Below are 17048 nucleotides of genomic sequence, written 5' to 3' on the forward strand. Positions count from 1 at the left end.
AGGGCTGGCAAACAGTTACATCTTCCCCATGCCCCCAACCCACCAGCCAAAAAAAAAGCTTTTGAACATCAGGAGATCACGCTTACTGATAAAAACTGTAGAAGTTGAAACTCACTCAAATTCCATGAAACACAAAACTCACTGTACTTCTGATTTCTTAAAACATAAAACATTATTAAAATAATTCACTGACCTAGACAAGGAGAGCCAAACTGCTCAGGGTTTTTTTTTTTCCTCCTAAGTTATAGCTTTGACACAAGTTTTCCATTATTTTAGTCCCTCAGAGGAATAGATAATTGCTCTCTTGGCCTTTCAAATGTAGCTAGGGAGGAAGAACACTTTCCAAAGGGGGGAAACAAAGAGGGAGAGGGAGTGAAAAGGCAAGTAGCTAGAAGTGGCTAGGGGCACAAACCTGGAGGCTAAGTTCTTGACCGGAGGACTCTTAGAATCTAGAAGACTCTCTCCAGGCAAGGATTTCATTCATTAAAAAAAGGATGACCAGAGAAATACATCACTTGAGCAAATCTCAAGTTCCTGCTTGAGAGCTACAGTTGGACTATTTAAACACACACACACACACACACACACACACACGGGGTAGCACAGTGGAGCCTTGCAGAAATGAACAACAGTTCTAGACCTTCACTGTAGTGGTGATAACACAAATCTACACATGCAGTAAAATTGCAGAGAACTACATACACATATACAAAGGTATACATACACACACATCTATGCACGTAAAATTGGTGAAATAAAATCTGTGGGTCATATCCTTGTCTTGCTACTTATTCTCTAGTGAGAGAAGATGTCACCACTGGGGGACACCTGGGTGAAGGGTATGGGAGACCTCCCTTGTTTTGCAACTTTTTGTGAATCTATAATTACTTCAAAAATAAAAGAATAAAAAAGGCAAGGGAATCTCCCCCCCTCTGTCTCTCTCTCTCTCTCACATACGCACACACGTTCACCCTAAACTCCAGTGCTTCTCAAAGTTTTCTACCCAAGTACTCCTAATCTAGGAGAGAGGGTAGGGGGTAGGTTACGCAGGAGCAGAGCTGAAACAGAGATTGTGTTATCTTAATAAACATGGGAATTGTGCATCCCTTTGTAATTCAGTGTAAGTTTAGAAAAAAATATTCAAAAAAACCCCTGATTTTCTGAGATGGCACACAGCATTTATCCTGCGGTTTCAGCCACCCACTGGCATCCAACCTTAGCCCAGTTTGAGAAGAAGAATAGATCTAAACCCTCTCATACATATGGTATGCATCCAACCCTTTTACTGACCTCTTCCCCCGAGCCAATGCGTACAGTCATTTATGTACATAAAGACTCTTATTTCTGACTTTATTATTTTCCCATCCTTCTTTTCCCTTGACTGTGTGTGTGTATGTATGTGTGGGTGCATGTGCACCTGCACATCCGCATGCCCCATTTCAAATCATCTGTGGACCGAAGTAGTAATAAAAATGCATTTTAAATGTATAAATATATATCCTAGCCTAGTCTCAGTCACTTCACCAACAAGGTAAATGAGGAGTGAGCTGAGATGGCACCTGTTTCGGGTGGTAGAAGCCAGAAAGGAATTGGGAATTGAGAGCTGTTATATTCTGTCTTGTGTGTTTTTGTTTTTAGTAGGAGAGACCTAACAACAGCCCAAGTGGTAATAGAAGGGAAGGAACTGAAAAACAATGTTACTTTTACAGTGAAAAATATCTGCTGGGAGACAAGAACAAATGAAAATATTGATTTAATCTCCAAAGAATACTACAGGCAATTCTACTCCTGCATTTCTGTTTTTTTCCTATGGAATGTATTCTAATTTTTTTTTTAATGTTCTAACGCAATGCTCAGGGGAAAATTACTTTTGGAGTGTATACAACAGACACATTTTTAACCCACTTTGTTTTTGTTAGAAATTATAGCATCCCTGTTGGCTGGCTCTGACATCTTTACCAAAATTATTAGAGAAGGGCAGATTTAATCACACTGCATACTAACAGCTAAGGAGAAACACCAGGACTGTTTACGAGAAGCAAAAACATTAAGTTACTATGTAAAGCATCAAAGGATTCCACGTGGCAGAAGTGAGGGAAATAGGGCCACACTTACTCCACAGAGAAAGGAAGCTGGAGCGGGTTCCCCTTTCCATGAAGAGGAAAATAGGGGCGCATTCCACAAGTGCCATGAGTACAGTATAAGAAATTCAGTCAGTGTAAGAATAACGGTCAGCGGTTCGGGAATCTTCACAACACTGTACCTCATCCGTGCTGATGATAAGCTGGGACCAGCTGTTCCACTCTGGGCATCTGTCTCTGTCTTCGAAGGTGACATGGTCGGAGTTCCAGCAACAGTGCTCATGGTTAAACCAGAATCCTTCTGTGCATATGCCTTCTTTCAAGTCTGTCATCCAATGAGCAGAAATGTCTATCAAACCAGCTAAGGAACCTGATTTGAGGTGAGGGAAGGGGAGGTCAAAGTTATTAAGAGAAAATGAGGGAAAAGATGGCAAAATAATGGACAAGCCATAAACCTTCTGGCTCCGCCGGCAACCTCTTTCTGATGTTCTGTCGGCTTGATTTCCATCTATCACCTCCAAGAGATTTTGCCTGTCATTAAACACCTATTCGAGAGGGGGTAAAAAAGGGAAAAAATACCACAAAGCATTGTCTGCACTGAATACTGTGTCTGTAGAATTTCTACATAGGAAGAGCTTGGGGGAGGGCAAAGTGGTTGGGAGGGAGCAAGGGCTGAGTGGATTTTCCTTTTAGCTGATTTACATGGCCAAGACTCTGCTTTGCCTCACAACTGATGGATCCTGAAACCCGAAGACAGTCAAGCTTATTAAAGATCATTTTGTTCTCACTATTTATGTAAGACTGAGAAAATGTGAACTGCCTTCCTTGAAGACTCTTACGTGATCTTTGTTTGAGGCTAGGGTAAGGGAGCTGACGAAGACCACGGAGAGGAGAGCTCAACCTTGTTAGCAATCCTGCTCCGTGGACAAGGGAACCTGAGCCAGGGCAGGAAGGCATTCAAGGCTGAGAGAAGCAAATTTGAGAAAGCACGGACCGTGACGCACGTGACAAGTGACATGAAGCTATAGACATGTCGAAGCCTCCCGAGCCTCGGACGTGACCATCCAAAAGTTTTCTTAGTGAAACAGGAGCAAACTATATTATGTGCAGAACAGCCACCAAAGGCAATTCTGAGAAAATGAATAGTGAATGGGGAATTATGTGCTCTGGTTAATAGACTGGTAGGGTTAAGATCATTACAGTACTTTTGATTCTGGCCTTCTCATCATTTCTGTCATCCAGATGAAGAAACTCTGGCATAAAGAAGTGAAATGGTCTAGAATCATGCTTTAGGGAAATAGCAAAGACATCATAAAATTCACAGCCCCTGAATTCCCAGACTGTTCCTACATTCAGACACACTGCTTCTTGTTGCTCTGCGATGCCTCAAAACAAAATGCCCTGTGTGTACGAGGGAAAAGAAAAACATTCACTGGCCACCTAGTGACAAGAAATACATTAAAAAGTTGAGGATATTACGCCTACATTCCAACAGGCTGGAGGCCATGCCGTGTGTGTGTGTGTGTGTGTGTGTGTGTGTGTGTGTGTGTGTGTGTGTTTGGGTAGGTGCTAAAAGTGTTAACAGAGGTTATTTACATACTTGAATAACCTACTCACATCTAACACCTTGTTTGGCGCCTCTTGGCCACGCCCACCTTCTCCGCCTTCTCTTAACTGCACAGATTGCCCAGACTCAGAAAATTCACCTGCGTTACAGAGTTTGGCTTGTTCTCTGGCTGTTTCACATGAGCCTGTCCTTATTCTATCTAACACCAGTACCCTCAATCCTACCTCCCTCTTCCTGCTATTTCTCCTTTCCTAGTGAGCCCCTTCTGTGGTTACAAATTTTATCAGGTTTCCCTTCCTACAGAACAAAATGCTTTCCCCCCTGTCCTCATTACCATCCTAGATTCTGGCCCTTCTTGCCTTCCAATGGGCATCGAATAGCTCCGAAATCTCTACAATGGTTGCTTTGCCTTGAAATCTGACTCCTAGTATTTATGAGATAGTTTTCTAAGGTCACTGCTATCCTACTAACTGCTCAGCTATATAACCTTTTCTCAGCCCTCTTCCTTCCCTTCAGCCTCTTTGCAATACCTAAGTATTGCATTACAGAACACTTAATCCATCATCAGTCAACTCTAAACTGGCCAGAAGGGGTAGAATTAACACCCTAGACCATGGTTGGCAAACCATGGCCCAGGGGCCAAATGCGCCTTCATGCTTGTAAATGAAGTTTTGCTTGGTCTCAGCCACACTCATTTCTTTACCTATTGTCTACGGCTACTTTCGTACTACAGGGACCATCCAGTCCTTTACCAAAAAACACTGCTGACGCCTTCCCTAGGTAATCTTTGAAAACCCAGTTATGGCTGAGCCTTTCTTCATGTGTAGCAACTGTCTTGTGCTCTGTGGCTCGTAATCTTCCCTAGGCAACAGCAGCAACAGCGCCCTTAACAACTGTGGGCCCCATGCTGAGCACTACGCGTGCTACATCTCATCTACCTACTACTCTGTCCTCACAGCAAATGTGGACTACAGGTACTCTTGCTAGCCCCGTTTTACAGATCAGTAAACTAGAGCTGCCAACGGTTAAGAAACTTGCCAAAAGTCACAAAACTAGTAAGCGGCGGAGCTAGGATTCAAGTCCTGCGAAGTAGAGCCCGTGCTAGTAAGTCTTTTTATCCCATCTACCTCCAGGTTTCCCACCTAACTTCTCTTTCAGCTCAGTATTCCAGGTCTTCCATCTTTTAATACCATAAGGATACAATCCTTAGCATCTCTCCCAGGTATTCTTGCCTTTCTGCTTCCTCGGTGGGAGGGGAAGCCTGCATGGGAGCTTGCTTTAAAGCTGTGTGGGCTTATTAGCAAGTGTACTATTCCTAGTTAGACTGTGCATTATTTGGTGTGGCTTGGGAGGTTGACGGAGATGACAGGAAAAGGAAGGGGTCATCCCACTTGTCGGCCAGCATGAAAGAATGACATTATAAGTTTCTTGAGGGTATGGGCCCTATCTTCTCTGATGTTCTTCATCACCAAATGAGAGAGCAGATGTTTAAGAAATAGCTACAAAAAGCTCCCAGGAAGTTCTCTATCTCCTCCTAGGAACCCCATGTAGTAGCACTGGGTATGATACATAAACAATGAATCTTGGAACACTGAAAAAACAAAATAAAAAATAAATAAATGTTAAATAAATGTTAAGGAAAAGAAACCATATGTAGTATGTGTTTAAAAAAAAAAGAAAAAGAAAAACGGATTGTCTCAGGACACCTGGGAGCCTCAATCGGTTAAGCATCTACTTTAGCTTGGGTCATAATCCCTGGGTCCTGGGATCGAGCCCCAACGTGGGGCTCCATACTCAGTGGGGAGTCTGCCTCTCCCTCTCCCCTTCCCCTGTTCATGCTCTCTCTCTCCGTCTCAAATAAATAAAATCTTCAACAACAACAACAAAAAACCTTGATTGTCTCTATTAGAAGAACTTCCTCAAGACAATCACTGAAAGGCAGTGCTAATAGCGCCTTAAAATGGATATAATACTTTATAGCGTATAAATGCATTTAGATACATTTCCTCGTTTAACTGCATTTCTTTAAGGAAGGGGAAGCAACTATTAGTATCCCTTTACAGATGGGAACACTGAGCTTCCTCGAGGTCCCCCAGCAATTTATTTCATGTGGGAAAAGAGTAAAAAACAGCACGCAACTCAGTTCATGATTTGGGGAAGGGCACACCACAAAATTTTGGGAGATTTTTAAAGAAAATAAACATAGTTTACCATACCTGATAAGAGCCCAATAAGTAGCATCAACAACCAGCCAGAAAAAGCATCACTCACACTGTGAATTAAGGCCCATGTCGACTCTTTGCTTTTATTGGTAATCTAGGGAGAAATGAGGGAAAAAAAATTGGCACACTCTACACACACACTTGCTTTCTCACCTTTAAATGTACAGTAAAGAAACACAAAGACAAATCTGTTCGTTAGGCATAGAGACCAATGGTGGAGTTACTTCTCAGATAATTCTGGGCTGAACTGACTTCATCGGGAACTTGGGAGTTTTACTGAGCCTGTCTTACTGAACCCTTACCTTTCTCTGCAGTATGGCAATGGCTCCAAGTACCTTAGTCAGGGATTCCCCATTCAGCTGCTAATTCTCTATCACCTCAATTTGTTTTGCTTTTTGCAGTGGTCTCTGTCTGCCCTAGACATCCAATATTCTAAGGATGGTCTCTTGACTCATGGCCAATAGGTTGATTGTTTTTCCAATCCACAAACATGGGCTCATTCCACAAACATGGGCTTATTTGAGTGGTGAAAGTACAGTGTGAGATTTCCTATTGGTGGGCTACTTCAGGTCAGGCAAATTCCAAGACTTGCTCCCCGCACTGATCACAGATACTAAATGATATCACAGATGCAGCTCTTTATTTTCAAAAACCTGCTGGGAAGGGCAGAAGGGTACCTGGGTGGCTTAGTTGGTTAGGTGTCTGCCTTGGGCTCAGGTCACGATCCCAGGGTTTGGGGACAGAGCCCCACAACGCAGGGAGCTTGCTTCTCCCTCTCCTTCTGCCTCTCCTCCCTGCTCATGCTCTCTCAAATAAATAAATAAAAATAAAATCTTTTTTTAAATAAATAAATAAAATCTTTAAAAAAAAACTTGCTGGGAATACTGCGGCTAATCGAGAAGGGTGCAGAAAAGTCTACATTTCAGGTGCTAGCCCCCTCAATTTAACCCTTCAGTGCCCACACTTCAAAATCAAGCATTCAGACAGCTTTGTCACTGTCCGCTTCTCTGCACCTCTATTTCTTATCTTTGAAACTGTGACTTCATTATCCCATCTTCATCTATAGCACTATCGCAAATAATGATAAATTACTAAAAACATTTTAAAAGCATTTAACAACTCATTTCGACCTATGACTTTAAGTTTCCAGTTTTAGTGCCTAAAGTAGATAAGGCAGTATTTTTCTCTGCAACAGTGTTTCCAGTCTAATGATGAACAGTTCATGCCCAACAAAAGTCCCTTTTGAAGACTTGATAAACACATTCTAACTGGTTTTGAATTATTAGTAATTGGCATAATGTGTCTCAGATGCAACCATTTTCAGATAGTGGGAAATATGCCCTTGTCATATCCCAGATGACTTTCACAATGGAAGTAACATGCTGAATGACAAACTGAACTCTGAATTATGGATGGCAGAAATTCTAAAGCCTGCCTGATGAACTGGTATAACAGAACATGTGCGTGTGTGCCCAAGTAGCAGCAACCTTATGAAAAACAGCAAGTGTTTTTGTAGAGATCCCCTTTTTTCAGTTAGGACAGAAAACTCAGTGAGATGATCAGAAATCCAAGGAATACACAGGCATTTCTCAAAACCTCTACCAGGGACAACCTGACTGCTAGGCTCAGGTGATTATGAGAAAACCAGTCAGGAGATGGGAAGGGCTTAAGTATAAAAAGCAATCTGCCCCTCACTGCTCAGGAGACTTGCCTGGCTCTGAGCAAAGGAAATCATGAACTCGGGAGAGTGGGACTGACTTCAAAATCACGTTTTAAATTTGGACTCAAAACAGAAACAATAAGAAAGAAACAACCACACCTAAGGCTGGCTGAAGAAATGTCTCACCAGAGGATCACCCGCTGTATTTGGATCACTGGGGCTCGGGGGCCCTTCCTTTTGAGTAAGCTCTCCGCGTGGCTCTGAGAGGAGCTAGAAACTGTGACTCCCTGATTTAAATGATGCACGGCAACAAGTTAAGGGCAAAAGACCTTGGCAGACTGCTCTAAGAGGTTTTCATGGGACTCTGGAAAGGGAAAAGTGGGCCAATTCTCTCACCAAATTCAAAGGAATCTGTGCCATAGCTGGGAGCGCCATCTTATTACCTGTCACATTAAGTTAACATCCTTAATTTGAATTTGATTGGTCTTGTGGGTTTGAGTCCAATGCGTACTTTTCTTTTATGGTTGTACAAGAGCCATTATCACAAGGACTTTATCCTGTAGGCTTCAGTAAACACCAGGGCACTGAGATTTTTTTTTTCTTTTTATTCCTTTGAAAGAAGCCCCCTTTCTTTTCTCAGTTCTAAACATCCTGTTTCAGGGAAAACCATAAAAGGAAAATGAGATCGAGGAAGAAGACCTCTGAAACGTACTTCGGTCCCCTCCACCAAGTTTGTTTTTACCTCTTTACATAGGCACTTAGACCCACATCAGGGATGTGAGGATCCTTTCCAACTACTTTACTATAGGAAAATAAATCACCATTAAATAGAAATTTTTAAAATCAGACACAAAATGCCCTAAAAATAAAGTTAAAAAAAAAAACCCTACATTGCCAGTAGACACCAGATTCAGCTACATCCAAGGCCAAAAGAAAACAGACATGTAAAGAATACGTATCTTCAAGCTCTTTCCCTGATGTTTCATGACACGACACTTGCGTACCATCTTTGTTCTTACCTCTCGATGCCTATCCCGGTCTCGAGACTTCTCCCTCACCCAGTCAATTGTGTTGAAATCATCATAGGTCCCCACACCAGGGATCGGCTCCTCCAAGAAGTCCATCATTCTATTTGAAGAACCTATTCCTCCACCATTGTATGACTTGTCCTCTGTATTGAACAGGAAACAGACATTAGCACCTCAGACACTCTAAACACATTAACACCTCCCTGCTGAGCACCAAAAGGTGAGTCCTTAAACCATCAGATGATTACAGTTAGGGTGTGCTGATAAAGCAACATAATCATTGGTGGGAACATCTATCATATTTAGCGGTTTCTGTGGTCTAGGCACAAAACAATGAGTGCCTTAAGGCAGTCTAAATGGAAAGGGACAGATGAGCAGGACAGTACAAAGGGGAGAACTGGTAGGAATTGAAGTGTAGTGGGAAAAGGATTTCTGAAACAAAATACTGGAGCACACTGAAGCAGCTTAGGTATTTCAGTCTCTTTTATGGAAGGGAGACAAAAGGACCAAAGGTCTTTGCAGACAGAGCACACCAGAAACTATTTTGCATGTGTAAGGCAGTAATTCAATTCTGGGAGGTGGCTTTTGCCTGAGTGGGAACTCCAAAGAAAGCATGTCGGGCTCTTCAAGAGTTAAGCCGGCTGGAATGTACATACTAGCCTTCAATAGGTTGAAGACTTTGATCCTTGATGTAATGGGCTCCTAGAAACTTCGACCATGGCTGAACAGTTTAAGACTTAGAAGTAGAGCTTCAAAGACCAGTGCCTGGCCGAGCAATGGAATGTCCTCCTTGATCCTTCCATGGAAGCCACATACCCACTTGCCCAACCAGTCCTTTCTCTGCTTTGCTTTCAGCACTTCTATGATAATCACTTAACACAAATATTTTTGTCTTCCTTTCTAGACCCGAAGCTCTTTGAGGGCAGCTCTCTGAGACGCTATTGCATTCTCGCATTTAACACATATCCAAGATTCAAGAAATAACAGTGGAATCAAAGTTTATTTGCGGAACCGTGGGGATGAGAATGAAGTATTCAAACTCTGGAGCAGTATACAAACGAGGTTACTTAATACTGCTTGACAAACTTGTTCCACACCGTCCTCTGAGGAACAGTACTTCTCTATTAAACACAAAATGCAAAACAGTATTCAGGAATTTATGCAAATGTGCACTGAGGAAAAATGCAGAGTAATGCTATCATTGAACTCAACCAGCCAAAACTCACATTTGCAGTGTCAACCTTGGCAGGGACAAAGCTTCACCCAGACTGTTTGGTGAGGAATCCCTCTGCAGAGAAGGCCAAAGTCGGCCCTGAGCTGACACCCAGCTCCCCCGTCCCCAACTGCATCCCCATCTTCACTCCAAACTCCCACAGACAACTTCAGCACTCTCCTAGGGTAAGTGGGAATTAACCCCCAAGCTGTACCTGATTTACAAACTGTCCGTCTTCCAAATTCCTCCCTGGGATGGGGGATGGCGTACCTTTCACCGGCAACACACACATTTAAAAAGAAAAGCTCTGCAGAATCCAGATCCTATTGAGGGTGGGGGTGGGGCTGGAGTGGAGGTGGGGAACCAGTTAATCTTAAAACTCCTAACCAAAGTCCTTTCCATATCTTCAAGCCTACCTGGCTGTGACATGGTTGGTTGCTGAATCACCAGCCCAGCATTTCCTATCCTGTCAGTGGCATACTGATAAAGATTAATGCTGGTGTGTCTGAGAGCTTGGAGGGAAACAGCCAGCTAGGAAAGGAGGGCAGAAAGAAAAGGAAGTATGGTGAGAGGGAAAAAAAAAAAAAAAGAAAGAAAAGGAAAAAAAGAAAACCAAGCTGTTTCAGTTCTCAAAGACAAATGCTGACATGAACAAACAGGACACCCAACAACCAGAATTTTACTTTTGAAAGCAGGTTAATGCTCCAAATGAAGCGCTCTGCTCTCAGGAGAAATTTAGAGAGGATTTTGTGCAACTGATTTTTAAAAGCACCCGAGAGCTATCTAAGGTTACACTGTATGTCACAGGAGGCCCCCAGCTCTACCGACATTAAGACAAACATGAAGCCCTGCAACAGCTTCCCAACAGGAAAGAAAGACTCCTATTACATCACTAGGTAACATGAGCACTGCATCATTCTGCCTCGCAGACAGTCTCCCGTTAGCAACGCAAATTGTCAGGCGGCTCCGAAAAGAACAGGCAGTGATTAGAAGCCCACAAACAGACTGCTTGTGATTCTCCAGATCCCCCTTCTCCCTGGGGTCACACTTCGGTGCTGGGCTGGGCTCAAGTCTGCTTACCTGCGATCACAGCTTTCTTTTTGTCTGCCTCAAGGAAGAAATAACCTTGACAGCCAGCATTTGGCCATTTACAGAAGGAGCCCTGGGGTGCACTGCTTTAGAAGGGCACTTGCTGCGTTCTCTGCCTTTCGCAGGAATAAATGCCACCTAAAGCACCACCAGTGTTCCCTGGCGGTCAGAATGTGATGTCACTGGGGGAGTCACGTGACCAGACCCTTGGACCAGCCGTGGAGAAAGGAAGGTTTTTAACGGAGCACAGATGCCTTAAAGATGTAGTCTCATCTAAACGAAGGCCATCAAACGGGGGCAGCCGGGTCAGTTCACAAAACTGGGGTCCAGGCGAGTTTCAATTGTTAGACCTTATTTAGCAGAAAATCCAGGGAGGCAAAGGAGGACTATCTGAGAGCATTTAGAGAGTTACAGGAATCCTAAGTAAAAAAGGGAGTGGGGCAAATACAGAAAAGTCTTTTTTAAAAGAACACACTGGCGAGCAAAAACGAGGAGAAAATCTCAGACATATAATGCTGAGTGAAAGATGCCAGACACAGGGGCCCATAACGCAACTCTATTTGTGTTAAGTTTGAAGCTAGGCAAACCTAAATCATGCCATTTTAGGGTGCAAATATAAGTTGCCACATTAGAAAAAGAAGCAAGGAAATGACAAAAGTAAAGATGGTAGCCACCCAGAGGAGAGAGGGGGGTCGCCTTCTGAATGGAGCACATTGGGAACGTAGGGCTTCTGGAATGCTGCTAATTTTTCTCCATCTGAGCCCTAATTACCTGAGTGTCCACATGATAATCAGTCCTTAAACTGTATGCATATGTTCTGTCTTTCTGTGTATATATCATAACTAGAGAAAATTATGAAAATGGAACTGCACATGAACTTAACTCTACAAGCTCAGATCTTTAACAGCGCCTAGTAACTTAAAAGTTCAGATTACAGTCAAGAAAATTAGTTGTTTCTTAGTATTAGTTCTCTATTGAGAAAGCAACATCAAATCTGATCCCACTAATCCAAACTGGGTAAAACTAGTTACTTGGGCTTTGAAAATAAATGCACTATAACATCTGCATTATTTAAAAGGCTCTCCCTTCCCAGGCCCTATTCCTAAGGCTATTCTTCAGTGGGTCTTAATTAACTGTGCAAAAAGGCCAGTAGAGTAAAGGGAAATGAAATAGCCATCTCTCAACTCCCTCAGTGAATCCGCAGGACAGCTGCTGTTAAACATTAATCCAGTCAGTGTGCTCCAATAATCAGACCTAAACATAGGGCTCTGAAAGGCTGTGATCACTTTCATCACTTCTTAGGGCCCGCTGCAGCCTGAAATGTTAGTACAACAAAACCTTATGAAGTCTGTGAGGGACATGGTGAACCCTGTGTGCTTTGGGCCCCGTCAGTCATTAATCGTAACATCTCAGTCTCTTGACGAACTTGACTAGCCTTAATGCGAAGAATGAAAATGAAGGGGGCAACTGATAGTATTGCAGCAATTAACTGCAAAGCTTGAAAATCAAAAGCGATTTGTGGCCCAAGTGTGACTATGTTACACAACTGTACTTTTAGAAAAGTGTGTCTATTTTACTCAAAGAGGATAACGTGCCCAAACTTGTAAGTCTCCTTCAAAGTCATTCTTTATTAAATAGGATGCTACCTGCAGTTCCTGAAGGTAATTGCGAAATACACTTAACATCACCCACTAAGATTTACGTTATCTGACTAGATGATTTTATGCTTCAAGATACTATATGTTTTGGTATTTAGAAAATGCATAGTTCTTCAACATACAGTGACTAAATTGTAGTACTGGCACCATGTTATAATAATTTTTTATGTAAGTTCATGTGTTTTTCAAATGTTATACCTAGGGGAGGGACTTTATTATTCCATGTAAATTTACTTCCTTTGAAAACTAGGTCTTGGTAGCTATGATGCAATCCTTGTACTAAAATGAGATTTAATTTACAATTCCCTTTTCTGCCAAATTTGTAATCTCCAACATATGTTTGTGATACAGACTGCCGGGCGCAGGTCAATTGATATTGTTGTGAAAATAAGACAAAGAAATGCTTACCAATTTGTAATGCAGCCTGTGATAAAAACCCAATAATACAGTTAACATATGGGAACAAGCAGAGTTGTGTTTCTGGAACACAGATGTGATCAGATCACCTTCTGATTTCTAAAATGTCAGTGGCTCCTATAACAATGTTGTTTTTTAATTCCAGTGCAGTTAACATCCAGTGTAATATTCATTTTTAAAAGTTTCAGCATAGGAAGGCCACTTAATGGGCATTTGGCACAAGTGTAGACCTGGAATTTTTAAATACCCATCATAATTTTTAGAACAGGACAAATAAAATACTTAAAAGTGTATAATAATAATGATGATAACGATATTACAACTATTTTCGGTTTCATCAATGAGAGGGATTAAGTTGTTTCCACTCTTTCACGGACCTACCTGTATGTCCTGACTGGATGACAAACGTCTTAAACTGTGGGTCATATGCCACATCCAACTGGTTTCTTTTCTTAGCATTTTTTTAACTTAATAGAAAGAAATGGTAACTTTATAAACCTTAATTCCCAAGAAGGACAGCAGAGATTATTCCATTCGTGACCAACTCCTGAGGTACAAAGAAAGTCACAAAATGCAAAGGGGCTTTTCAAAAAAACAGTGTATTAAGAGTTACGCTTCTGGTGTGTAAATTTTCTGCCACGGAAGGAAGAGTAAAATTAAACAAGGACCCTAGGTGTCATATTGAGGTACTTGAGTAAGTCTATATTTATTTGCCTCCATACAGAAAAAAGGTAAAACTTAACCCAAGTAAGTTTTGAAGGCACGGTGTGCTCTAAGTTACACATAAAACAATTTTAATACTCTAACAGGAAAATGATTCAAGTTAAAGTACAATTAGATCTCAATTTGAATAATTTTTAAAAGCCCCTAAAGGGTAATTTGCACTGCTTGAGTTTGGGAAAAAATGTCCAGAAAACAGGTCAGAAAAAAGTCAACATTTAAACAGCTTTCCCAGTAAAGGTTACACTTAGGTCTAAAAACTTAACAATGGGTCTTTAGAAACACTGCTTGAATGAGGAGGCATATAAATGAATGCATTTAGCTTGTTTCCCTTTATGGAAACTACTTTCTAAATTTTTTTCCTACAAATCACATGATGCTTCAAACTAGACAACCTTGTAAAATACAAGAAAAGAAATTCCAATATGAGAGTCATGTTTATTTCAATCCCTAACCAATATGCCACTAGAAATTTACCTGGGGGGCTGAATAGTAACTGATTAAATGAACTTGTTAAACACTAACCAAAACACAAGGGGAAAGGGGAGAGAAAGAAATCTCGGGCACAGACCCTGAAACACTGCTTTGGTGATACTGCAGCTGCAGGAGGGCTCACTCACTGGCAGCAGCCTAAGGAAGAAAGAAACACTCAAGAGAAATGGGGCAGGGCCCTTGGTATATATCACAGGACCCCAAAAAAGTCCCATTTTAAAAAATGTATTTCCGGGGCACCTGGGTGGCTCAGTGGGTTAAGGCCTCTGCCTTCCACTCAGGTCATGATCTCAGGGTCCTGGGATCGAGCCCCACATCGGGCTCTCTGCTCTGCGGGGAGCCTGCTTCCTCCTCTCTCTCTCTCTCTCTCTCTCTCTCTCTCTCTCTGCCTGCCTCTCTGCCTACTTGTGATCTCTGTCAAGTAAATAAATAAAATCTTTTTTTAAAAATGTATTTCCGTTTTTACAGGGATATATGGTATGTTTGCAAGGCTGAAATGACACCTACAAAAAATCCAACCCTCTACCTGGCGTATGGCAGCAGATATTCATCCTGTGGTTATTTAAATGTTACCTTCACTCAACGGTATGTAGTAAGAGCCGACTGTATGCCATTTCTCACTTCCACACCTGCAGTCTCTTCCCTTCTTTTATTGGCTCATCCATTCGAGATCTCCCAGAAAGTTATGAACCCTTCCACATTTCATTCATCCCCAGATTTGAGACTGCATTAAAGTTGAAGCCCCAATAATGAGTCAATACTTTTAAGGCTGATCAATGTGTGCCTCCATTTCACTTCCAATTTGCTTTCCCACTCACCCAGACCCAGGAGCTAAAAAGCAACTGCTGGTGGAGCAGCTCTCCCATCCAAGCCCTGGAGGGTATCACAGGGCCATGTCACATTTAATATACTATCTTAGTTTGGCCCCTGGGACACGTATTCAAGGAGACTTTCCATTGATACCCATCTATAGAGCCATGCTGATTGTTAAATACTGAAATACCTCCAGCCCTGTAGGCAAATGACTACTTTTTCCCAAGGATGCTTCCCCTAGAAAGCTCCTGAATGTTCCCATGATTCAGCAGCTGGAACGTGAGGAGGCCCCAGGACACTACCTAGTGCTACGTCTGGCATCCGGTCTGACTGGTCAGTGCCTGTTGGTTTGCATACGTTTCATTTCAGGACTGACTGCTTTGGTTTCCATTCACAACAGGTTAAAACTTGAAGTTGCCTAAGAAGCAGGAAGGACAACAAAGAGGAAGCTCAACTCTGCTGAAAACTGGACCAAATAAGGGGTGGTGAGGGGCACCTGGGTGGCTCTGTCAGTTAAGTGTCTGCCTTTGGCTCAAGTCATGAGCCCTAGGTCCTGGGATCGAGTCCCACACTGAGCTCCTTGCTCAGCGGGGAGCCTGCTTCTCCCCCTGCCTGCTGCTCCCCCTGCTTGTGCACACATTCTCTCTGACAAATAAATAAATAAAATCTTTAAAAATATATGTATTTGAAAATTAGGTGGTGAGAGATGCGGGTAATGGGACAGCAAAAACAGCAACAAATCTACTAAGTGAAGTTTGAGGATTCTGAGAAGTACACAGGAAGATGAGGCATGGCAGAAAGACAGGGAAAAGACTCTGAAGACAAAAAGGAATCCAGATTCTAAGATCACTTTTGGAGTCCCTGTTTCCCAGTGGGTAGAGCTCTGGCCCCACTGGGTTGTAGACATTTGCGTGGGGGTGTGACTTCTATCCCCAGCATCTGCTCTGATCTGGAAGTTCCCAACCCAACCCACTTTCATTACCACTGGACCCAGAGTGTGAACTACCAGAGCCACCAAAGCTGGCAGAAACGGCATATGGATTTATGGCTTGGTGTCCACAGGCTCCCACTGGACTAGAATGCCACAAAAATCAACAGAGAACTGGAAGTAGAGGGGCTAGATTTGACAAAGTTGCTGAGGGTGTTGTCCACATAAAGAAAACATCTCTCAGCTCCATTACTTGCTCTTCATTCCTTCCTTCTCAAACTTACACATTTATGGGACTGACAAAAGGACTGGGAAATGTCATGGGTAGGGAGACGCTGCCCTAAAGCACGAATAACATACCCCAGGGTTGGGAAACCTCCTGGCTAAGTTCTGCGTAATAACTTGTAATTATTGTTTCCAAAGCAGCGGTTCTCCGCTCCTTCTGTCCTAAGTCTGCATTGGGTTCTGTCTGTTAATCTCCAGAAAGAAGCTGGGGACAAAAGATTACCAATTATTCTCTGGCAGGGGCAAAAACGTGGAGAGGAAATACCAATTAGGAGATTCTTCTTGGACTCATGGAAACAGTGTGATGTCACAGACAGAAAAAAATGAGTTATAGATATAAAATCTAAGGATTTCTCTTAAAGAAATACATGTACCTGGCCACACCAATGTGTGTACATTATTCACTGCAGCACTGTAGTGGCAGCAAAAACCTGGAAACAATGAAAGAGTCCAGTAATGGGGGAACAGCACAAGGAAGAAGGAGACTGACATGAACTAAAATAGAAAAATTGTCTCAAACACATTGTGTGAAAAAAGCAAGTCACAAAATAATAAGAATGTTTTAAACAGCATGTGTGCCTATGTGTTGACTGGAGAGAAAAAGAACTGAAAGAGTCACATTGAATTATTTTTATGGGTTATCTTTGTACAGGGCACCTTTCACATTTTATATACATGTGCACTGTTTGAATCTTTAATAGTGAGTGAGGTGTATCTATGTGTTATGTGGTGGTTCCGAAAAGAAAAATAATGACCAAAAAAATGATAGCACAGCTAGAAGAGCAGAGACAGGACATTTCACAGGGCAGGCTTGCATTATAAGAGGCAGACCACTGGGGTGTTTAGAAACAAAGCAGGTGACAGCATTTGGAGAA

The 17048-nt window shown here is 42.3% G+C and overlaps 1 protein-coding gene across 5 annotated transcripts in view; it reads right to left on the reverse strand.

Annotated features, from left to right (window-relative positions):
• CLCN5 (chloride voltage-gated channel 5) overlaps positions 1-17048 on the reverse strand; it is a 149111-nt gene that overhangs the window by 11963 nt on the left and 120100 nt on the right. For 3 of the 5 annotated variants that reach the window (XM_044235720.1, XM_044235721.1, XM_044235722.1), the window contains 3 exons: positions 8550-8701; positions 5865-5964; positions 2264-2451 (listed from right to left, as the gene is read on the reverse strand). In XM_044235720.1, the coding sequence (XP_044091655.1) occupies positions 2264-2451; positions 5865-5964; positions 8550-8701 (440 nt within the window). Of the gene's footprint in view, positions 1-2263; positions 2452-5864; positions 5965-8549; positions 8702-9985; positions 10072-10851; positions 10999-17048 lie in introns of those variants that run through there. The other 2 variants (XM_044235723.1, XM_044235724.1) reach the window with 2 other exon arrangements.

The sequence above is a fragment of the Neovison vison genome, chromosome X (genome assembly GCF_020171115.1).
Source record: "Neovison vison isolate M4711 chromosome X, ASM_NN_V1, whole genome shotgun sequence".
Classification (NCBI taxonomy): domain Eukaryota; kingdom Metazoa; phylum Chordata; class Mammalia; order Carnivora; family Mustelidae; genus Neogale; species Neogale vison.